Below are 24,081 nucleotides of genomic sequence, written 5' to 3' on the forward strand. Positions count from 1 at the left end.
ACAGAGAAGCAGTGGGAGTTTTGTTGCACCCAACTTGAAAACTTGTCTCCTAATTATAGATTGAGACTTATCCACTTTAATTTCCTTCACAGGACATATCGAACACCCATGCAACTCTTTAAAATGGGATTACAGGTGGATGCGAATTGCTGGAGATGTGGCGAACGAGAGGCTACATTCTACCACCTAGTTTGGGTGTGTGGTCCGATTTATGGGTTTTGGGAGGCAGTCTTCGCCGCCATAGGGAGGATGGTGGGTCTGACTAGTGTGCCGGACCCTCTCGTGGCCCTCCTGGGCTTTGTGCTGAACGTGCCTAGTGCATCGCGCAGGTTAGTGGCCCTTCTCCTATTGCTTGCTAAGCGCCAAATAGCATTACACTGGAAGAAAAAGGCTCCGCCGAGGGTTTCGGGATGGGTGGCGTCAGCAACTTACTGCAAGGAGCAATTGACCGCCTACTGGGATCAGATGCCGCTGCGGTCGAGGCCCGCTGACATTTGGCAGCCGCTGGTGGACTGGTTGGCAGCGTCTGAGGTGGCTGACGGTGACTGAGAGTGACTGCTGGATGTGTGGCATTGTTGCAGGGCTGGCGTGTGGCTGCGAAGTGGAGCCGTGTGTGCAGGGACTCTCGTAACGACGCATGAGTATAACCGCATGGTCGCTGGGTGTTCACTACAAGCAAACTTTGTTCAGGTGCTAGATTGCTCTCCTCCATTTCCAGATTGCAGCCGCTGTTGTAGTTTGTACAGTTCATATTTTTATATAGTAAAATGTGGAAAGCCGAGACAACGATGCTGTTGGAACTTTGCTCAAGTGTATGACTTTGATCCGAGCTCGCGGCGCGATGCTGCAAACACAAGCTGCCTGCCTCCGGGTTGTTGGCTGAATAGCAGTGTACACTTTAATGGTACAATAAAGGTTTTTCAAACTTTAAAAAAAAAAAAAAAAAAAAAAAGATGGTTGCTGAGGGGGTTTGGTTTAGCTCTGTATTACGTACTCTATGTCAATGAATCTATTGCATTTGAAGTTCAACTGATTTTAGTGTTGAGGTCTATGGAGGGGTGAGTTGAGTGAGGTTAGAGACTCCAGCCAATGGTTGTCCCAGATGCAGATGGAGAAACCTCTGGATCTCCTGCCATGAGTGCTCCTGTGCCTTGGCATGAGCCACAAGTTCCCCTCCCCACATCAGTGGCAAAGGAACACCCGGAGAGGTTGACGCGAGGCAGAAGGGCGAGCTTGGAGGCTCAATGAGATGCCCTGCATCTGGGTAGAAGAGAAGCCGACCATTCTTATTCCCATGTTGCTTCAACCTCTCCATTGCTAAATCAGCCAACAGTTTGCTATTGCAACTTTGGTCTTTACCGCTGATGACAAAGAGGATGTGGCCCATGGCCTTCTCGACTGGAATGACACAATCTTTGTGTTCTGGCTCTCGAGGGTCACCAAACACATAGCGAGTGTCCATCGCCCCAGAATGAGTCAAGAGGGTTCCCTCCTCACGATAGGGAATGCAGGGCATGTGGAGGTCTCGGTAGTGGAGAGGGTTCCCGTTCATGGCGTTGAGCCCGTTGATGTAGACTGTGGCCTTCACCTGCTTCAGGAAGGTGGCCATGGCCAGGGCAATCTCTGCCCCTTTCGAGACCGCGATAACCCCCACACCAGGGCCAAGGACCTAAGAGAGAAAAAAAGAGACCGAATTAGGATAAACGTTACTTAGTGAGAACTGAAGAGCCCATCTGCCTCAACATTATAAGCAATCTAGAAACTCATCAAATGCATCATGAAGACTGACCGCATCAGACCTTCCTCATCATCCTCGTCTCAGCCCTTGCTAGCTCACCTCGTACTAAAGAGGAACCCAGCTTCCTCCCTAAATCCCGCCCTCTGATTCCCTCCTAACCACCTCTGCATCTCAACCAAAAATCCAACACAGCAACACAATCACATCTATTTAATGGACCACTATACTAATTGCTTTTTCTAAAGTACTCGATTTCAGAATATTAATTTTTTGACGTTGCTTTTGCACGGATGCCCTCGAAATTTAAACAGCCTGTCTGTCTATCATATCCATGTACAAATGTACAGGAAATATGGAAAGAACAATTACAACTAAAATGTAGTCTCCTGACTTCAAAGTGAAAAGTAATATATTAAATAACCTTCAATTAATATTTTCCTACTGTCATTTAGCCTAGAGACAATATTTAGGTTAAAGGTAAAACAAGATCGCAGTTATTTAATGTAACAAAGGTAAACCTTTCGCCTGAGGGCCACAAGAACAAACATTGGCAAAGCCAATTCGTCTGGTCTTTGTATAGTACGTTCACATAAAGGCACAACATCATGAACACACACACACACACACACACACACACTAAAAACATATAGCCATGTTGACATGCAGGATTACTGCAAAATACACAGTGCTTAATTTGTAAAAGAATAATCAGAAGCACGTGACTGGCGCTGGTGAATGTCGGCGTTGCCTAATTTTATGGCTGACTGGTCTTGATTCCGCTTCATGTCTCTTTCATTCACTACCATATTATCTCTGCCTATATTCTCACCCTTGCAGTTTCTTTTTCCTCCCTACCTTATCCTTTTTTTTTTACAGTTTCCTGTCTTTCTCTTTGCTCTTCTTTTCCTCTTTTCTCCCTATCTCTTACATGTTCTGGGTGAAAGTCTAATAATGAAAAATAAGTGCTGACCCCCCCAAAAAAGTACTAGTGGGCTCCACTTGCAAACATCGTCTCAATTTAAGCACTTATAACAGCAATGGATATCACTGAGCACACACAAACATATTTATGTTTAGTAAGTAATGCCAATGACCAAGTCGTGATCTTGGGTTCTGAGTTAGAGGCTAATTCGTCGCAAAGTACCTTCTCTGCCAAAGCAATGTTCCCCCAGACTCAGGCCCTCATTTACAAGTCCATTGCTTCACTCTTCTGTCGCACAGGCTGCACAGTGTGCCTGCCCATATTCACAAGGCCACGTAAATGAAAATGAAATGAAAATTTAATTCATACCGCGCACTACTACCCTGGAGGTGTCTAGGTGCCATAAAATGGGGTATTCATTGTTAAACAACCAGCTTTTTAAAGATTTATGGAATGAGAGAAGATCAGATTTTTTCGTAAGGGTAATTGTCAGGAAGTACCAGAGCCTGGCTGTGCCAACTACAAAACTTCGGTCCATTGCTGATTCTGATTTTGCTTGACACAGAAGGACCTGACTAGTAGCTTCATCAGGAGGGCTGAACTCATTCAAACTGGGGTTGGTTTCCGATAGGTAAATACCCTGCTTTGTAGCTTCTGAGAGAGGATTAAGATCCTCCAGTGGGGTGTTAACAAAGGAGGTCTCCCCTTATGAGGGGTGAAGGCCATCTCTTCAAAATGTACTTCTCTTCGGTGCCTAGTTACAAACGTATTATAGACCAATTCAACTTTGCTCAGAAAAAAATCCGCCAGGAAATTAGAAACTTCTTGATTAGTTGCGGTGTTTGTAGGTTCAGGCAGTTTCCTCAGCTTGCATACTGCTGTAAAAAGCTCTTCAGGGACTTTTAAGGAAGTCTTTATGTTAGCTGTAAGGTAGCTAGATTTAGCATTGGAGACTGCTACTTTATAGACTTGAAGAGGCTTTTTATTGGACGATTTATCAACGGGGTCATACTGTGACCACCATTTTCTTTCCAGCCTATGACAGGCTTCTTTATGACTCCTGAGATTGTCATCAAACCAGGGCTCAGTGTGAGAAATCCTCCTATTCTTAATGGACTTAAATTGGGCCAGCCGATAGAGATTAGAGGGGATCCAATTATAATAATCTGAGGTAGCCTCCTCCAAATCTAGGGGAATCTCAGGTTTAGAATCGACTAGCAGCTCATCAAAAGCCTCTGGGGTGATTTTAGGTCAAGGCCGACTTAAGGAATTAGATGTTTGGGGGGAAAACAGTAGAGGCTTCCCTTCCCATAGTCAGGGAAAACATGACCGCAAAATGGCCTGACCAAGCCAGCGGAACGATGGACGCAACTGTAAGATTGGAGTTGTCAGAAAAAATACCATCCAGTGTGAGGCCAGCAGCATGTGCGGGTGCATTTATGAGTTGTGCTAGCCCTGCACTTTCCAAACTGCAACTCTGTCTAAGGCGGTTCTCCAGATGGAAATCACCTAGGATGCTTAAGTCTGTGGTGTTCTTTTTTATTTCCAACAGCTGACTGTTGTTGCCCAAAAAAGCTGCTCTGGGACCAGGGGGTCTATAAATAAGAGCCCAATTGAAAGAGTAATGAGTGGCCCAAAGGAAGCTTTAAAATAGTCTCTATATATTATGGATAGTCCGCCACCCATTTTCCCTGTCCGATCAAGCCTAGTAGTGGTAAATCCATTGGGGGTGGCCATGATGAGATCTGGAGCTGAAGCAGCATCAGCCCATGTCTCAGTAACAATGCCAGGTCCAGCGCATGGACATCCAAGCAATCAGAGAAGACCAAGGCATTTTTATTAAGGGATGAAGCATTTATGGGGTTAAAGTCACCCCGCGTGAATTTTCATGGCCTTGTAAATATGGGCCCCTTATACACATCACTCTGCATGAAACGGGAGTTCCATGGGTGTTGCAATGGGTTTTATAATGCAACATCCATGGAACCTGATGCATTCCCAGATTCCCAAAGTGTTGTAAACCTAGGAATGTGTCAGAATCGTATACCTCCCCAGCGGAGGCATAGATGTGGCGCAAAGAGGAGAAATATTTTTATTTCTCCTTGTTTTCTATGAAATAGAAGGAGCAAAATGCTATTAATTATTGTTTTTGTGAAGGAAGCTGTCCCTTCCTGCACAAAAACAGTCATCCCTGCCATGGCGCAAGGGTGTCTGCGTTGGTGCACGACTGCTGTTTATGCGCTGGTGCAAGGGAGAAGGACTGGAATGCGCTGTGTCTTGTAGATATGGCGCTTTCCTGCCCTTTTATTTTGATGTACTTGCTGTGCTGCCGTGCATCAGAATATAGTAAATTTGGCCCTCACGAGGTAAATGTTAGAGACTAACACCTCCTTGCTGCCTACATGCCCCTCAGACGGCCCGGCGGAGTAAGAGCCGTAGGAGCTTTAGCCACGTGTCCGTCGCCCCATTTAAAGTGGGTAAACACATGACCAGTTTTTGCTTTCACATACCATCATACAAATCTCTGTGACATGTGAAAGCAAAACTTTAAATGGCCCCCTCGCCATTGGAGAAAACTCCCATGGTGAGGAGGTCATTGTTTTTTAGGTCTCGCCTGACCCAGCGCATGCGCTGGTCTGCCGAGACTTATTGAGAGGGCTCCAAAAAGTGCTACCAGGCCAGCCTGGAGCTATAATGCATGTGCGTGGGCGCGCGCGCCGAGCTTTACCGCTATTACTTTCACTTTAGCGGCCGCACGGCTGCTTTGATGTTTGATCGTGATCGCGATCACTTTCACTTTTGCGGCCGCTTTGCATAGCCAATAGGTCTCGCTTTTGGGACCTTATAAGTATTTAGTTATGCAACCGTTGCATGGCTAAACACTTATAAGGTCCCAAAGGCGAGACCTATTGGCTATGCCAATGCTTGTTTTATTTTGAAAATAAAAAAAAATCAAAGTTTGATGCACGGATCCATCATGTTGACAGTGCCATCAAGTCAAACTTGTAATGCATTACAAGACCGGCCATGATGGTGCTTCCGGGAAATGCATGACGTGCGCTGGGCGGGCGAACATCTCTAAAGTTGACAGTGGAGTACCTTCGCCATGGCGGGAGTAAAGTATTCTGTACATACTCCATCTGCCATACTCAAAATCGAGGCCCCTAGTAGTGACAACAACCTAGAAGAATGGCACTGAAAACGCTGTGATTTGTAGGGAAAATATTACAATTAATTGAGGTTTTAAAGCACGCAATTAATTTTTTGAGTTTTGGTATTCTTTCTTCTTGAAGAAACACAGGGGCAGATTTACAAGCCCCTTGCGTCACTTTTGCGCTGTTGTTGCGTCACTTTTGTGACGCATCGGCAGCGTAAACGTTGCGGCCCATTTACAACGTGACGCGTCTAGGGAGAGGCGTCACGTTATAAAGCCCTGCGTGACATTATACCTGCGTCAGGTATAATGTATGCAGGGTAGGCGTTCCCACGCAGGAAAGCCTCGTAAAAGTGACGCAGTGAAATCAACAAGATTTCACTGCGTGACTTTTAGGACGCCACTGCGTAAGGAGTGACGCAGTGTATTGGGAATAGGCCGCAACATGCATTGTTGGAGTTGCGCCGTGCTTGCGACACATCTCCGGCAATGCGTGACTTTTCCATCAACAGATGCGTCAGAATTTCTGACGTATCTGTCAATCTTTGCGCCATACTGCGCCGTATTGTAAATACGGCGCATCCATGATGACGCAAGGGTTTTGCATGGTGGCGCAGGGAAAGTGAAGCATTACTCTACAGATGCGTCACTTTCTTGTAAATCTGCCCCAGAGTGTTAAAAATGGTACCTTTTAAAACACACACCAATACCTTTGTACACAACATGATGAGATTTAAAAACAATTTCAGAGGGGTTTTGTACAATAACCACAAGACATTTGCGGAAAGTTCGAAAGCACATAGTGGTATTTAAACACCTTTAGGCAATTATTACAAGTGCTCCTGTATCAGCGAGATACTTATCGCACCTGCTAAATACTGATTTTGGTATTTATAGTTTGCTATAGTTTGTAAACCTACACAGCGCAGCTTTTTACCCGTGGGGCTATCCAGGCGCTGTCCATGGCCATGGGGTGATTAAGTTATTTGCCCAGAATCACAGGATGTTGCGCCGACACCGAGACTTGAACCCGGATTCCAAGCTCCCGGGTCGGCGGCTCTGGCCGCGGAGCCACATCCTTTCTCACAGTGTCATAAATAGCATCTACTACAAGTTCGCCTCGTGAAATAGGGAATAGCATCTATGTACCAAAATCTGCATGCCCTGATATTAACTGGATATTTTCAATCAGTAAATATTGGTAGGTTTGACCTGCTGATATTTACCCGGGGAAAACTTCGAGGCGTGCAGAAAATTCATACAATTGCAACACCCATTAAAACCCGGGTTTACATTGGTGCTAACATTTAACCAGGCAGTTGTCTAAGGCCTAAGTCTGCAACATCATAGAAAAGTAAATATATTTTAATTTAGGTGAAAGACTGTGGCAGGTCTGTTATGTTATCTTTGATACTATCGTGTCATGCTGCCTCGTGCAGGTTCCACGTTCCATGTTCCATGGAACGTGGAGCAGGCAAAGAGCGGTTCAGACTGTTCCTGGACGTGAAGCTGACTGGTTATATTTCCTGTTGCTACTTTCTTCAATAAAGACCTTTCTACTCAACAACGATCCTGGAGTATTTCTTAACAAAATTGGCGACGAGGATGGGATATAAAAAACTGAATCCACAGAGGATTTGCTCCGGTTCACCAAGCGGAATTTTTTTTTTTTTCTTCCGTCTTCAGAAAATGCAGGAAATCATTTCTAATGGACAAACGTGAGCGCTGTATTTACCACCTACGCGAGCATCGGATCACAGAAACGGTGAGCGAAAGTTTATTTTATTATCAAGAAACCAGCCTACCGTTATCTAGGCGTCTGTTGCCAGTTTGAACTGTGCCATCGCTTAGCAACGTGGAATCTTGCTCGCGGCCAGGGTATTATGCTTGCGCTGCTTTGCGCGAAACGTTCTTCTGTCTTCTAAGAACGTAGCGCGTCAGTGACTGCTTGCGCATACAGGAAATAGCGCGTCTTCACGTCATCGCGCAGCGGCCATTTTGAATTGGGGAGGTCGCGTCTTGTAAAAAAAAAAGAAAGAAGAAGATTTCTCTCGTCGGTGCTGCGATTAGCCTACAATTGAGGAGGCATTTAAAGGAACCGGTCAGTCAGCGCTAATAATCGCTATAGCACTATCTTTAATGTTGATTATGGACAGTAAGAAGTTAAAAAAAAAAAAAGTTTTTTTTTAAAAAAAAATTTTTTTTTTGTTGTTGTTGATATTTTACAGTTTTACAACGACAGTTCAACTATCATAATTCCATTACCACATACGAGTGAAAAATGGTCTGGATTTAAGTGGTGAAGTATGGACAGTGTAGGATTTTTTTTTTCTCTCACTGAACAATTCCACTTTGCTTTGCATTTAAACTAGAGACATCATCGGATTTGTTCTTGGTTTATTGTTTTTATTTCTTTCCAGTTCACTTCTCTGGTGTGTTTGCTTTCTTTACAACGTAACCCACATTCATTTTTGACTGAATACTCGTTTTGCCACAATGAGCCAACAAACCTTTTCACTCAGTCATCCTCATGCTTTTTGGTCTTCAGGTTCCGAACCATCTCTCAAATGGTCAGAATGGAAAGAATATTTCCTGAATTACATCGAAACTGTAGACTCTGATGGGAAAATGGCTGCTCAACACAAAAAGCGGATCCTGTTACATTCTTTAGGTCCCCATGGTTTAAAAACGTATAACCAAATGAACAAAACCGTTGGCGATGGTGACAGTAATGTTTTCTTAGCTGCACTTGCCAACTTAGATAAGTATTTTGCACCAAAAGTATGTATTGGCATTACGCGTTATAAGTTTTTTCAGAGAAAACAACAAAAAAGTGAATCAGTGGATGATTATGTTGGTGAGTTAAAGAAACTAGCGGTTGATTGCGCCTTTGGAGCATTGTTGGAAGATTTAGTACGTGACCAAGTTGTTATGCACGCTTCCAACCCTGCTATTCAGGAGCGTCTCTGGATAAATGGTGATTCGTGTCTTAATGACATCCTAGCTATTGTCCGCAAAGCTGAGACTTCCAGCAGGTGTGCCAATGCCTTGAAAACAGATGAGGCGGTTAAAGAAACTGTAGCCAAAATTAAATCCAGTGCTAAAAAAAATGTTTTTGGTAAAACTAAAATAGAGGGAGGAAACAAGTATAAGTTTCATACCGGACCTCCCAAATGTTACAGGAGTGGTAGTTTAGAACATTTAGCGTTTGCGAAATCCTGTCCTGCCAGGAAAGCTAGATGTAGTGCATGTGGATTGTATGGGCACTATACAAAATCCTGCAGGAGAAAAACGAGTGCTGTCAAATGCATTCAGGAGGAACAAAATTCAGATAGTGATGCTAGCAGCAGTGATGATTCCATTTCTGAATGTTCAGGTGCCGTTAAAAAGAAATTAATGTTAAACATAAGAGATGGATGCCTCATAATTGAAAACAAACCCGAGTGTTGGATTCACATTGGTCGGGTGCGTGTTAAAGTATCACCATCTTTTACATATTCCTCATCCCATTTAGTTTTAGAAAATAATGGTATTTCTAAAACTAAATGGGATGAGGAATATGTAAAAGATGGTGAGTTGTGTGATGTTAAAACTCATCTTACTCAATCCTGGCTTAGGAAATTGGGAAAAAATCATCCTTTAAAACCCTATTGGGAAGTTAGATTTGAGTTGAGCATCCGGGGGGACAATATATGGAGAGGAGAAAGAGTTATTCCACCCAAAAGTTTACGTACGTCTATAATAGCCCTGTGTCATGAAGGTCACTTTGGCATTGTTCGTACTAAACAAACTGTCAAAGCTTCATTTTGGTGGCCTGACATCGACGCTGAAACTGAGCTATTTGTTCGCAAATGTGATATATGCAAAGTAGCTGTTTAATCTCTGGTTATGTGTAATCCCCCTTTAGGTGTGATGTCAAGACCTAGCTCTCCTTGGGAACATACCGCGATAGACATTATGGGTCCTGTAGGCAATGAACAAAAATTCATTCTGGTATTAATGGATTTATTCTCTAGATGACCCATAGTTAAAGTAGTTTCTAGAGCTGATACTGAGTCAGTCCTTAAATTTCTTGACAAATCTTTTCAATCTGAAGGTATTCCTTCGGTTCTGCTTAGTGATAACGGTGTTCAATTTATGTCAAACAGAGCCAAAGAGTATTTTGATAAACTGTGCATTAAACACAAAACTACAGCACTTTACAACCCAAATAGTAATGGAATGGTTGAGCGTTTCAACAGAGTCATAAAAAACACTTTTCAAATGGCTGCTAAGCATGGCGATTGGGAGACACAGGTTATGAAAATGGTTTGGGCTTATAGGGTATCTATTTGTGAAGCCACTGGATATCCACCATTTGTTTTAATGCGAGGAAGGAATCCCACTACAAAATTTACACCTGGTTGGTTATTCAAACACAGCATAGTGCATTGGTCTGAAGAGGATGTCAGAGAGAAAGCTGTCACTCTTCAAACTAAAAGGAAGGATTGGCATGATTCTAAACACAATACTAAACTACCTGATATAACAATTGGGCAGTGGGTGAGAGTTAGGAAACCTGGCAAGGTTGCAAAAGAGGTTAGCAAGTTTTTTGAACCTTTACAGGTTATTGAACTTTTGAATAATTCTGTTCGTTTGTCTGATGGTAAAGTGTGGAATCTCAAGAGAATTGCTAAATGTCCTGCACCTTCTACTTGCACAGGTGATGTGCCTCCACTAGTTGATCTAGAAGATTGCACGGACAAGGTCTGTGCTTATGACAATGTAAATGTGATTCCTAATGTTCTTTCTGATGCAAATGCGTCCACTTGTGAACAAAATGATGTTTCCAGCACCTCGTTACAGGCCTCTTGTCCTCTTAATGTGAATACTAATGAAGTTACTTCTGCTTCTGATCTCACACATCACAAGCGGGAAAGAAGACCGCCGGTTTGGCTAAAGGATTACATTTCTGAAAATTTTCCTTTGTGATGTGTGTTACATTTCATTACATCTGTTGTTTTAGTTTTTTTTTATGTTTCTGGTATGCTTTGTATTTTAGCATTGCACCTTTCGTTGCATTTTAGCATTGTACCTTTCGTTGTTGTTTTGCATTATCATTTTAAGTATTTTCTTGCTTTAATATAGTGCTTTGTGCTTTTCTTGGTTTATTGAGAAAAGGGGATGTGTTATGTTATCTTTGATACTATCGTGTCATGCTGCCTCGTGCAGGTTCCACGTTCCATGTTCCATGGAACGTGGAGCAGGCAAAGAGCGGTTCAGACTGTTCCTGGATGTGAAGCTGACCGGTTATATTTCCTGTTGCTACTTTCTTCAATAAAGACCTTTCTACTCAACAACGATCCTGGAGTATTTCTTAACAAGGTCCCTCAAGAATCAGTGAATAAAGGTCTGATAACTGGTGGACTCTGGACGCTGGTTCCATTGCAGTACAGAATCATGAGCTAACCAGGCAAAGGCAGGCCAGGCCCCCGTGATCGCCAGTGAGAGACAGTTTCACAGTTTGGGCCCAGGATTCTGCTCTGTGTGAGGCTCTCCCTCCAGGTTGCTGCTGGGATGGTGCCTCCCATTTGGGTCCAGAAACAAATACTGACTTTCACCTCTCCTCCACATGCAGCAAACCTCCTGCATAAACCCTCGGGGTGACATCCTCTATTCAGTCCCCCCTGCTTTGACAGACATACACCTCGAGTCCTGCCTGGAGCCAGCCTGCCTGTTCTGTCACTGTAGAAGGCATGGGAGTCTAGGGCCCTCATTTGAGGTGGAAAGGATTTACTTGCAGGAGGATTGATGTGAATTTCTGGCAACACAGATAGAGTTTAATCCTACAGAACTAAATTGCAGATTGGGCATGCACCCTGTCACCGCCGTAAGAGAATCCGCATTGCCCCATGTCTCTGGGCTGGGCCGCCATATTTTTATTAAATTAATAGTATCTTACCTCTGCCTTTTTGGCCTTCCTCACTCTAATCCACTTCTTCTCTCTCCTTTCTCTCCCATTCTTTCCCCTTTGCTCCCACACTCTCTCTCATTCTTGTTTCCACTACATGTTTTGCTCATCATCTTTCTAAAGTCTCGGGTTCCCCCTTAAGCTCTTTTTCTCTCTTCCTTTGCCCTTCCCTACCATGTGCAGCATGCGCATCTCTCCTTTGCTGCATATTTTACCTTCTGTTTTCCATCTTCCCATTTCTGTTACCTTGTGTCTTTCTTGATTATCCTCCTTGTCCTTCCATATGTGGTTCACCGCTCTTAATCCTTCTCTTGTGCATTTCCTCTCAGGCCTTGTTTCCTGCTCTCTCATCTTTTCTAGAAGCCATTGCTTCTTTCTCTTCTCTCTACCTTTCACTCTTCTCCATCAGTTTCTCTCTAGCCATCCTCTTCCTATGTGTATCCGCCCTCACACCTTTCTGTAAGTGCTCCTATCACTATTTTCATGAGGCCCATTTGAAGTGCGATTCAGCTGGAAGATCTGAAAGTGATCGATATTATGTAGAATGAAAGGAATGTATTTGGAAAGGGCATGGCAGCTAATAACTAACAGGAACCTATGCTGTATCTTGACATTTCACAGGAGTTCAATGTGTTCCTTTCTCCTAACCATTCTGCTCACCATTATGTAGGGTGGGAGTGTTAGGGGAATTTAATATTTTAGGGGAGACAAATGATTCACATATTTGTAATATCTGAGGGTTTTAAGGTACATAAGATACCTAAAGCGAAACAGCCTGCATTGATAATCCATTGAAGCAGTAGACTCATGCATCTCGCCTTTTCTCTGCACGTGAAACTGAAAAGAGTTGCCTGCAAAAGGCAAATCCAGTTATTCAGCTACTGCATATGGAGTTAGTGTATTTAATTTAGAAGCAGTCGACAAGGGCAGATACAAACATACATCACTTCATTGTCCCGAGAAAGCATTATTTGAAGCAACAAGGGGTGCTCAACGCAGCTGTGGATCCAAATATGCACCGCCTCCTGATTTGGGAAGAGAAATTGGCCCAACTATACCCCAGCTCTTATCCAGAAGAGCTGCACGCCATAAAGAAAAGCCGAGCACTGAAGCCGTCAAGCGCGAGGGTGTTCACATGGAGGGCAGTAGAATCAGGATGTGGTTGTCTTTTCAGCACCACAGTCATGCAAAGAAAAAGAATGGTGCATGATATAAAGGGTGGAGCCTGCATGCATGTAACGGGTGAGCTAAGGGGAAATGTCTGCTCACTCGGCACACTGTAAAATAAGGAGAGATATGAAGAAAGCCATTACTAAGTAACAGTCCAGGGACCTGCCAAAATGAACGTGGACGCAAGAGCAAATAGCTAAGAGGATCAGCCACGACGAACAAATGGACTCAGAGAGATTGCTCGCATCACTATCCACTGAGGTTACTGTGGAAATGACTACACAAACAACTTGCTCTCACAGCCCAATGCAAGACTTCTGATGACACTTCAGTCATGAACAGGAAGGTAGACATATAGAAACACTGACAAGGAAGACAAACATTTTGTTTTCCCTCCTCCATGTTGAAGTTTTCCTAACTTTACCAATTTCCTCTTGTACCATGATGGAAGCCCCAAATATTCAGTGGCATCTAATCCTATTTAGATCACACAACTTTGCTGATTCAGTACCACAAGTAAGCAATAAAGTATAAACTTGGCTCGGCCAAATATTTAAGGCTCAGAGCTAGTCACCTGTTGATGATAACTTACATTATTAATTAAATGCCTTGTAATTTCATTCTAACGAGTTCTCTCCTAATGTATATGTTGTAATCTTGGTATGTTCCGCCCCCCCCTATTTTCCCTGCCCGGTTGGTACCTTCCCCTGGTTGGTTATGAACGTTCTATGCAGCCTCCCTGAGGCACTCACTGTGAGAGAATATAGTGGACCAGTTGGTGATGCGTAATAAACGTTGTTCTTACCTGAGTATATTCTTCTTTTTACAACACTGGCGACGAGGGTGGGATGGATCCAGTTCTTAAAGGACACGTTCTATGAAGAAGGTATTCCGGATGCCATTGTAACTGACAATGGAGTCCAGTTTACCTCAGAGTTGATGAAGGAATTTTTGGCTGGCCTACGCATCAACCATTTAAAAACAGCTTTGTATTGCCCGAGAGCAAATGGTCTTGTGGAGCGTATGAACAGAGTCATCAAGGAATGCATACAAAGAGCAGAGGCCACTGGCATTCCAGCCAAACAAGCTCTACAAGAAATGATATGGTCGTACCGGACGGCACCCAACACCATCACTCATGTTTCTCCTTTTGTATCTTTGAAAGGAAGGAAGCCTAAGACCATTCTCACAGCAGGATGGTTGTGTAAGACCTACAACTGCGGGGTAGACAGGTCGAACATTGCAAGGCAAATTGAGAAACAACAGGAAAAGTACAAGTTGAGATATGATTCGAAACAAAGCGTCAAGGTACCGTCAATGGTGTCAGGTGATTGGGTTCGGATAGACTTACCACCTGCCAGAAGGAGGAATGCTTCTAGGTTCTCTGAGCCTATCAAAATAGCAAGTGTTGGAAGGAACGTAGTCCATTTGGATAATGGACAAACATGGAGAATGGACAAAGTGGTAAAATGTGGCCCTCCAACAAAAGAAGGAGGTACTCATGCACCCTTGATTAGGAACCACGGCCTGGGTCGCAGTTCTACTAGGAACACTACTAGTCCGGTGTGGCACAAAGACTATGTGATTGCTTAGATTTCAGCTCTAATTCTGTTGCTGCATTTATGGTTGCCCAGGGAGATGTGTTGTAATCTTGGTATGTTCCGCCCCCCCCTATTTTCCCTGCCCGGTTGGTACCTTCCCCTGGTTGGTTATGAACGTTCTATGCAGCCTCCCTGAGGCACTCACTGTGAGAGAATATAGTGGACCAGTTGGTGATGCGTAATAAACGTTGTTCTTACCTGAGTATATTCTTCTTTTTACAACACTATACATTGGAAAAATGCTTGGCGAAATGTATTACTGTGTCACACTGCATTACACAACCTAAAAACCTAATAAAAATTAGTTGTATCATCTATGCTAATAGAATAACTTTTAGTGATGCATAAGGACTCATCACTCAAGCCATAAATATGCAAAATCATGCAAATCAGGATAACAGTAACATCTGAAAGTGACCGGAAAGCAACCACAGAAGAGGAATTTAAACAAAAACATCCACGAAGGAAAAGATCTTCATGTCAATCAAAATAACTGACTATCATATCCACCACTTGAATTACTTTCTTATTTTACTATACTAATTCTCCACTAATCCTTTATGAGTTCCGAAGTAGCGTGCTACTTGCCGAAAAAAGCGCTTCAACACCCCTTCAAGGGTAGTAAGTGAAATATAAATGAATTTTTTTCCCCTCTTTTATCCCTCCACTATCCTTCTCAATCCAAATAACTGACTACAAGTACAAGTACAAGTAAACTTTATTCGGTTATTATAACAAAATAACCATAAAAATACAAAAGATAAAATTACAAATGTAAAGTTACTGTCATTGACAACACACAGAGAAAAATCCACATAAGTTCAGATCACAATTGATTTTCGTAGTTTAAAAACATTTTTAAGTGACAACCACCTCTCAGTGCTCTCGATCGCATTGACAACTACCCCTATAGTTTTTTGTAGCATCCTGTCTATTGCTGTCAGGCTTGGTAAAGGGGTTTTTGGTTGAGCTTTAGTTCTTGCGCTGGAACGGGTAGCCATTGGTGTAGTTTTGCCCATCCTTTATAATTTACGTAAGTTCAAAATATATAAAGCACCACTTTCATAGAATTAGAATGGCATTAACATAAATCAAGTTACCTGTAGTAGATGCCAAAGGGAGTGGCCCAGCCCAGCCACGGTCTGCCCCGGATGGCCACAGACGGCCCACCCTTTGCCCGGGCTTAGCCCGGCATACGCCCGCACGCGTCCCGCGTAGCAGGCCTTGACGCTGTTTAAATGCGCCTCCTGGCGCTGTTCGTGCGTGCGTGATGTGCGCCGCCGCTGGTGCTGCCGGGATTCGTAGTCCCGTTGTTGCGGCGACGCTGCAAATGGCTGGCGATGACTCCTGGGGGTGGCGGCACAACCTTCTGCTTCGTGTGACTCCTGGCGGTGGCGGCGTTAAAGATAAGGTAAGTTCTCCCCGCTCCGCCGGCCTTGACGCTGTTTAAATGCGCCTCCTGGCGCTGTTCGTGCGTGCGTGATGTGCGCCGCCGCTGGTGCTGCCGGGATTCATAATAAAAATTAGTTGCATCATCTATGCTAATAGAATAACTTTTAGTGATGCATAAGGACTCATCACTGTAGCCATAAATATGCAAAATCATGCAAATCAGGATAACAGTAACATCTGAAAGTGACCGGAAAGCAACCACAGAAGAGGAATTTAAACAAAAACATCCACGAAGGAAAAGATCTTCATGTCAATCAAAATAACTGACTATCATATCCACCACTTGAATTACTTTCATATTTTACTATACTAATTCTCCACTAATCCTTTATGAGTTCCGAAGTAGCATGCTGCTTGCCGAAAAAAGCGCTTCAACACCCCTTCAAGGGTAGTAAGTGAAATATAAATGAATTTTTTTCCCCCTCTTTTATCCCTCCACTATCCTTCTCAATCCAAATAACTGACTAACATATCCACCACTCAAATCACTTTCATATTTCACTATACTAATTCGCCAGTAATCCTTTATGAGTTTCTGAGTAGCGTGCTACTCGCCGAAAAAACGATTCAACACCTTGTCAGGGGTAGTTAGCGCTATATAAATGCAATTACAATACAATACAATATCCAAGGAATACCTTAGTCACTTGAATTCCGGGACTCTATTTCACAGCAGGTGAAAGGTGTGGCCAGGCTCACCCAATGATGCTCAAAATATGGGGTTATTCAAGAAATGGCAGAGGAGGGATATGTTGTCAAATGTATTATTAGAGCTTGAAGTAGGTAGGTACCTGGGAACCTGCAGTTTTGGCGTGGGACACCTCTTTATACCCTTGTCCAGGAAAGAACATCAGAAGGAAAAGGGTGCTATGTGGAGTAGGCCACTGCAGGGGCAACATGACAGGAGATAAGCTCTCCCAGAGGTATAGCAAAAAGATTGAACGGAATACAAAATATTACAAGAGTATACCTAATTAATCAATCAGGATTTGTCGAACGCGGCAAATCATTTGTGAGGGTTTCAAGGCGCTTGAGTTGCTGCTTACTTCATCATGATCTGTTCATTGAAACAGGTAGGTCTTGAGATGTTTCCTGAATTGCTGGAGCGCTGGGGTGGCCCTGAAGTGCAGTGAAAACATGTTCCAAGCTTTGGCTACCAGGTGTAAGAAGGAGCCTCCTCCGCTGCTGCTTTCGCGGATCTGGAAGGGTTTCTTCAAGAAAGAGGGAGGTGAATTGTAGGTGTCTAGTTGGTTGGTGGAAGATCAAGCATTTGTTGATGTAGGATGTTCCTACAGTGTTCAGGGCTTTGTATGTGTAGATCAACCTCTTGAACTGGCATCGCTTCTGGATTGGGAGCCAGTGTAGCTTCTTGAGGTGGGGTATGATGTGGGTACGTCTGGGAAGGTTGAGAATAAGTCTGACGACTGAGTTCTGAATTGTCTGTAGTCTCTTTAGGACGTGTGCAATCATTCCTACATAGAGTGTATTCCCGTAGTCTAACCTGCTGATGATGAGGGCCTGCATGACGGTCCTCCTGGTGTTGACTGGGAGCCACCTGAAGTCCTTACGAAGCATGCGTAGGGTGGGACAGCAGGCGGATGAGACTGCGTTTACTTGTTTCTTCATTGATAGCTTGCTGTCCAGAATGATACCGAGGTTGCGGGCTTGGCCTGTCAGACCAGGGGATGGGCCGAGTTCAACAGGTCACCATGTGCCGTTCCATGGAAAGTTGTTGTTCCCAAAGATGAGGATAGGTTTTTTCAGGCTTAGTTACAGGGTAAGTTTAGTAGAAGAAGATAGGTAGATGGAAGTATGGCCCCACCAGGAGCAGCTTCCCTGCTGCTCAGCCTGCATCCACCAACTGACACTCCACACATAACCAGGCAACCAAGCATCTGTGACATCATCACACATTCCGAAACTTCTCCTGGCTGAGCAGTAGGGAAGACACAGCTAGGGAAGAGGAATGTGTTGTATCCTGGTTTCTATGTGTTCATGCTCTGCCAGTGAGTTCCTCCTAGAATGATGTAATGTGGAATGTTGGGGGTCAGAGACTACAGTTGGTGGATGGGGCTGAGCAGCTAGCACGCTGCTCCTGGTGGGGTTATTGATTATCACCTACAGACTTCCTACATGAGTTATATACTTGTTAATGATGACCTACCTATTGATAAGGATCTACCTATGAATAAACCTACTTGGATTACAAGCTACAGCATGTCATCATTACCACATTAATTTTGGCGATGAGTTGAAGACGTCCACACGCTCTTCAGTTGGTACAAGTGGATTTCAAAGACATCAAGATGCCTTCCACAACACTTTGGGAAGAAGCTACAACAGGGAAGAGACGACAGGCGAAGGCAGCAAGAACAAGACGCAACATAAAAGAATTACAAGAGGCCACACAAGAATTTCACTTGAAAGACATCGTACTACAAAAGGAACAAATGAAACAGGTACACCGACCGCGCGCTGTGCAGCCCCACCAGTGTCCATTTACATCGGACAGCCCCGCCCTGGCATGCTGTACTCTGTTTCATCTGGATATATTTATAACAGCTGCGCCTTTAAAGGAAGTAAGAAACATCTTTTCTGACTTTATTTCTGTCATCTTTCATAGTAACACTGCAAATGGACATGTGAATGAAGTGTTATGCTGCACTTTTTTGCTGTTCATTCACAGTGACCAACACCTCAGCAGAGACTGTCAGTTTGACAACTACATGGAGTCCTGGTGTGTTTTGGTGTCAAAATGGTACACATTTGTAAGGTCAGCTATATATTTTTTTTAATGTGTGTTCCTGCGCCTTCTGGGAGGGTATGCTGTTTTGTTTAACTTGGCCAAATGGAATCGAGCTATATTGCAGTGCTACGTTTCAAGCGTCTTGGAAGTGCAATCACGAGCTCGCCTCCCGGTGGGATTTCTTCAATGTGCCTGGTGTGAGACATTGGCGGTTAAAACTACATTGCAGCGCTACGTTTCAAGCAGGGACTTCCTATCAGAGGGCGGATTCATCCGATTTGGAAGGTCAGATACTGTTTATTCCTCCTAGAATTATGTAATATGGAATGTTGGGTGTCAGAGACTACAGTTGGAGAAGGGCTAAAGAGCATGCTGGCTGCTCCCGTGGGGCTAGTCCTGGACTGAACTACTGGAATTGTAACCACTGCAATAAATACTCTTGAAATACTACCATCTGTCTGGACCAAGTTACTACAGAATGGCAGCAAGTAATTTATAACAATGTCTGTGAGTGCACAAATAACCCACCTTTGGATGCTTTATTAGAAAATCTGCTGCTTCCTCGAAGTACTCCAGATCCACCTCATTTAAGACGCGGGGCAAGTCGTCATATCCAAAGTAAGGCAGGGCGAGAGATACAAAGCCACGGCTGGCCAACAAACCACTGCGAAACTCCACCAATCCTCCAATTCCACCGAACATGTCAATCACGCCAGGGAAGGGACCATCTCCTGCAAAAGGCAAGCAGAGGCAGGTGAAATCGAAGTGGGGGCAATGACAAGAATGAGAAGCCTGGGTGAGAGAACAAGTTTGGGTGGTCCCAGGGCAATCTGAGGCTACAGGTTTCAAATCATGAATATTGAAGATATTTACCTCTGTCTTGCTCAACCCTTCATATTATTGGACCCCTACAAACCAGCTCACTAAACGTAGCCCCCTTTAACACATTACTCACAGGATAGTAAAGCAGGGTAGTACAAACATCACTCAAAGAGTTGGTGTGGAGTAGAAACTCCGAACAGAGCAACTATAGGAGTATGACTCAATAAGACTACTACAATCAGGTAAAAACAAAAGTACCTTCTTACATACAAAGCTGGATACTACAGAGAGCAACACATAATATGCATCTCCTTATCAATAAGGTATCTCAATCTGGCTGTCTTCATAGAACTTGGGCATTAAACGCTGCACCACTGTCAAAGTTAACTCAAGGTCAATTATTTTCTATGATTGTCATGAATTCCCAAACCCGCAAACCTGCACCCGGGTCCAGAGACACTGGCAGTCAAATCCACACCTATTATTAGGTACTTCAGATGAAGTTCAGCAACCACATACTCAGCAAACATGGCTATATGAGTGTGTGTCATAGAACTGGAAGGGGCGGTGGTAACATCCTACTTCAAAGGTCATGGAGTTGAAGGGTGTACCTGCATACTTTCAGTCAGCTTAAACCTGATCCAAAGGTCACCAACATAATGGGCAGAGGAGCCTGGCCCAAATTAGGTAAAGTAATTCTCACAATAAAGAGGATGATAGGGCCACTAATGAATGCCTTGGACTGCAGCCTCACGGGAGTCCACAGTTTCGGGGGAAATAAAGGTGGTCTAATTTCCTGTTCACCCACTTTTTAAGATTACAGAAGAATACAGTTAGCCAATGCTAGGTGGATTTTAACTAAAACGTGTTTTAAGTAAAATGTGCCGTATCTTTGAAATTGCAGATGATGGTTGGATTTGTCTATTGCCTTGGGATACACAAAGCTCCAGGAAGACATGTGGTGAACAAAAAACACTGATATCTCGACAGAGATCAATGAAGGCACTTCTACAGTACCTCCCAGACAACCAGCAGCCCAGGAGAAGAGACTAAGGAGTGCATCAAGGTGCTGTGAGGTGACTAGGGGCACACATTAAGGATCATGGAGAAAGAGCACATTCCACAAGACACTGCAAGCGAAAATCCTTCCCCTGGGCCCAAGGGACTGTGGTTGGTGGTTGATGGGGCAAGCTCATTTGAGCATGCATGACAAAACAACACCTGCACAACAGGAAAAATACACAGGGGAGAGAACTTTCTGTTGTTACGCGGGAGATGATAATTCAAGACTAGTAAATTAATTGCAAAGAAGCAGGGATACAATGGCAAGAAATGCTGAAGACAGACTGAACCGGGGTCAAAAAGCCCTCCAAGGAAGTAAACTTAGAAGCACATCATGCTTAAGAATAAATTGAATAGAGGAACTGTTAGACCTGACAGCTTTAGGGAAGTCTTCCCCCAAATGTTTTGCCTTACTCCTCCACTTATTTTGATCTTGTTGTTGTTGGTCTTAGGACTCTGTGCACTTAACAATGTTAACCAGTGCTAAAGTGTATGTGTGTTCTCCTCTTAAACATCGTAAATTTGGCTTACATCCAATTGGAACATTTAATTTACTTGTATGTCCCTAGTAAAGTGGTACTACAACTACCCAGGGCCTCTAAATTAAATGTTACTAGTGGGCCTGCAGCACCTATTGTGCCATTCACTTGAGTAGCCCTTGCAACATGTCTCAGGCCTGCCTTTGCAGCCTGCGTGTGAGTCATTTTCAACTGCCATTTTGACCTGGCAAAATAAATAAACCTTTTGCAAGGCCTAGACCTTCCTTTTAAATACATATGTTACTCCTAGAGTAGGCCCTAACTAGCCCATCGGGCAGGCTAGAGTGTATTTAAAAAGTTGGACATGTACTTTTAAATTTTAGATGTCTTGGTAGGGGAAAACTCTTAAAGTCATTTTTCACACTACTGCAAGGCCTGCCTCTCCCATAAGACAACATTGAGTTAAGCTATTACATTTAATAAGTGATAGCTTTAAATTAGGAACAGGTAGGATTGTTGAGTCTGGTGTCTAAAGAATTGTTATTTAAAACCTTCTTTAACCCCTTCAGCGCTGGGCGAATTCCGCCGCGGTGCTGAAGGGTTCGTGCGCGGGCGGGCCGATGACGGAACGGTTCCGTCATGAGCACAGCTCAACCGTGGCTCATGACGGAACCGTTCCGTCATGAGCATGGAAGGGGTTAACCCCTTCCCTGCTCATGACGGAACCACTCCGTCATGAGCCACGGGTGCCGTGTGCTCATGACGGAGTGGTTCCGTCATGCTGTGGCCGTTGGCGGACGCTCCGCCCACGCGGCGCTAATTCCCCACCTGTGCGGGCGATTAGCGCCGTGGGCGGAGTCATGACGGAACCACTCCGTCATGAGCACAGCTCAAGCGTGACTCATGACGGAGTGGTTCCGTCATGAGCACGGCGCCACCGCAGTGCCCCCAAACCCCCCCCCCCCAGCGCCGCGGCGGAGTTCCCGCCGCGGCGAAGGGGTTAATGGTGAAGACGGTTTAAGGCACAATTCTTTTAGAAAGTTGCCATTTTCTTGACCCAGCCGTTTGGTGCCTGTAGCCTATATTCATGGGCACATGATTAGGTGTATCTTGCAGCTGGTCTTTGTGTATTGCTCCCAGAGAGGCATACAAAGGGGACCCAGGTGTTGGCAGGATGGGTAATCTCTGACTCGATGAGAGGAGGAGCTGCCACCTACCACATTTGTACATCACAAAGCCTCTACTTAAACACTCTCAAAAAGGATTTGACACTAGTCTTTTGTGACCCCACTCAAGCTAGGGACAGGGCAGGAAATTACAAACACCTCTGGGGAAATCTCAACAACGTTCACCTACTTCAAAGTGGGCACCAGGTATAAATATTGGAACCACAGACCCAACTCTTGCATACACCTCAAGACCTGTGGAAGCATCAGAAAGACTGTGGTGCTGCTCTGCAAGAAGGACTACCACTCTGCTGCCTTTCTGCCTGAGTGAAAAGGGCTGTACCTGCATCTTGAACTCAGGACAGCCCGAACGCCTCCAAGAGCAGGTTAGATGGCCTGATGATCAGAGACTGAGGGACAAAAAAGGCTCCAACCAACTTAAACCCAGCACCTGAGCTCTGTCAGCTGTGAGTCCTACTACCCAAGTGGAGCCACCGCATTCTTAGGTGCTGTGCCAGCCCAGTCCTGGTCCTGTGAGGAGAACCAATGCAGTATGATGCATCTCGTCGCAAAAGCATCAGTACCCCTGCGGCATCTTTGACACAGGACTTCTTATTGCCGCCAATAGCTTCCTCAGAACAGCCGATGTGCGACACATCCTCATCACAGGCCCTACACATTGTAAGCCCCTCATTAACACCATCCTCGACGATGCAGGACTCTGCACTGCAGCCCTTCAGCTTCCTCTCAACCGCCGCTGTGTGGCGCATTCTTGGCGCAAGGACTTTGCATAGCAAGCCCCTTGTCGATGGCATCCTTACCAACACCAGGACTCCATATCGCATCACTGCAGCTTCCTCGGAACTGCTGCTGCACGACGTATCCTTGACAAGGCATCTATGAATGCTCCACAAACTAGGATTTAAGGTACTTTGTTTAGAGAGCCTACCTAGGTTCCTGTATCCGGTCTCCCTCCTTCACGGCTGGCCTGAACTTATGGCCATGTTCCTGTCTGGTACGACCAGTAACCACAGTTGGCTCTCTGTACTGCGAGGCAGTATTTTCACTTCAAACTTTAAAATTGCATATCTCTTGCTCTACTAATTGGATTTGTGTTGCTTTAGTCATACATCATTTATTAAACTTTACTGTGCTTTCACTTTATTGCTGTTTAAAGTGCTGCAGACATACTTTACACATTTCTTCTAAGTTAAGCCTGAGAGAATTTGTGCCAAGCTATCTGAGGGTTAAACACTGGCTGCTTTGGAGTTTGCTTGGGTGTTTTAACCCTGACAAGAATTGAGGTTGATGCTTGAGTAGGGTGTCAACCCCCTCAGCTAGTAACCCAATGTGCAACAGGAATGTTAACTGCAAGGCAAGAAAGAACAGTATATAAAAGTGGCACACTGGAGCATGGTGTCTCTAGCGGCACAAAGAGAGGACTGGAGTCCTGTGAATCGGAGGATGAGTTTGGAATGCTTTCTGGCGACAGGGCCGTGCCACCGGTGCCACCGCACCGGGTGCTGGCTTCTTGGGGGCGCCGTGTTTGAAAGTTTATTATGCTTTTGAAGCACCTGCTGCAGCGTTTCGTTTCCCCGGCAATTACCAGGCCTCACATAAATGTCAAGATAACTCGTGTGATTAATTATCTTCCTGGAGAGAGATCAGCATTTTGTACAGTTGAGGTTTTGACTTCGGTGAAGTTAGTGCAGAGGGTTAATATGCCTGCTGCAAAGAAGGTGTACCAAGTAGATTACAGAGTGCATATGATGTAAACAGATCAGCAGGTTACTGCTTTCAAAAGAGGCATCCTTTTGTT

General features: G+C 44.4%; 1 protein-coding gene across 1 annotated transcript in view; it reads right to left on the reverse strand.

Annotated features, from left to right (window-relative positions):
- Positions 1-399: 399 nt before the first annotated feature.
- Positions 400-24,081, reverse strand: part of LOC146839627 (acyl-coenzyme A amino acid N-acyltransferase 2-like) — a 118,053-nt gene continuing 94,371 nt past the window's right edge. The window contains exons 3-4 of the mRNA XM_085651712.1: positions 19,262-19,464; positions 400-1,669 (exon numbers count right to left, since the gene is read on the reverse strand). Of these exons, the coding sequence (XP_085507838.1) occupies positions 1,049-1,669; positions 19,262-19,464 (824 nt within the window). The 3' untranslated portion in view covers positions 400-1,048. The remainder of the gene's footprint in view (positions 1,670-19,261; positions 19,465-24,081) is intronic.

Source organism: Triturus cristatus, chromosome 4_1 (genome assembly GCF_964204655.1).
Source record: "Triturus cristatus chromosome 4_1, aTriCri1.1, whole genome shotgun sequence".
Classification (NCBI taxonomy): Eukaryota; Metazoa; Chordata; class Amphibia; order Caudata; family Salamandridae; genus Triturus; species Triturus cristatus.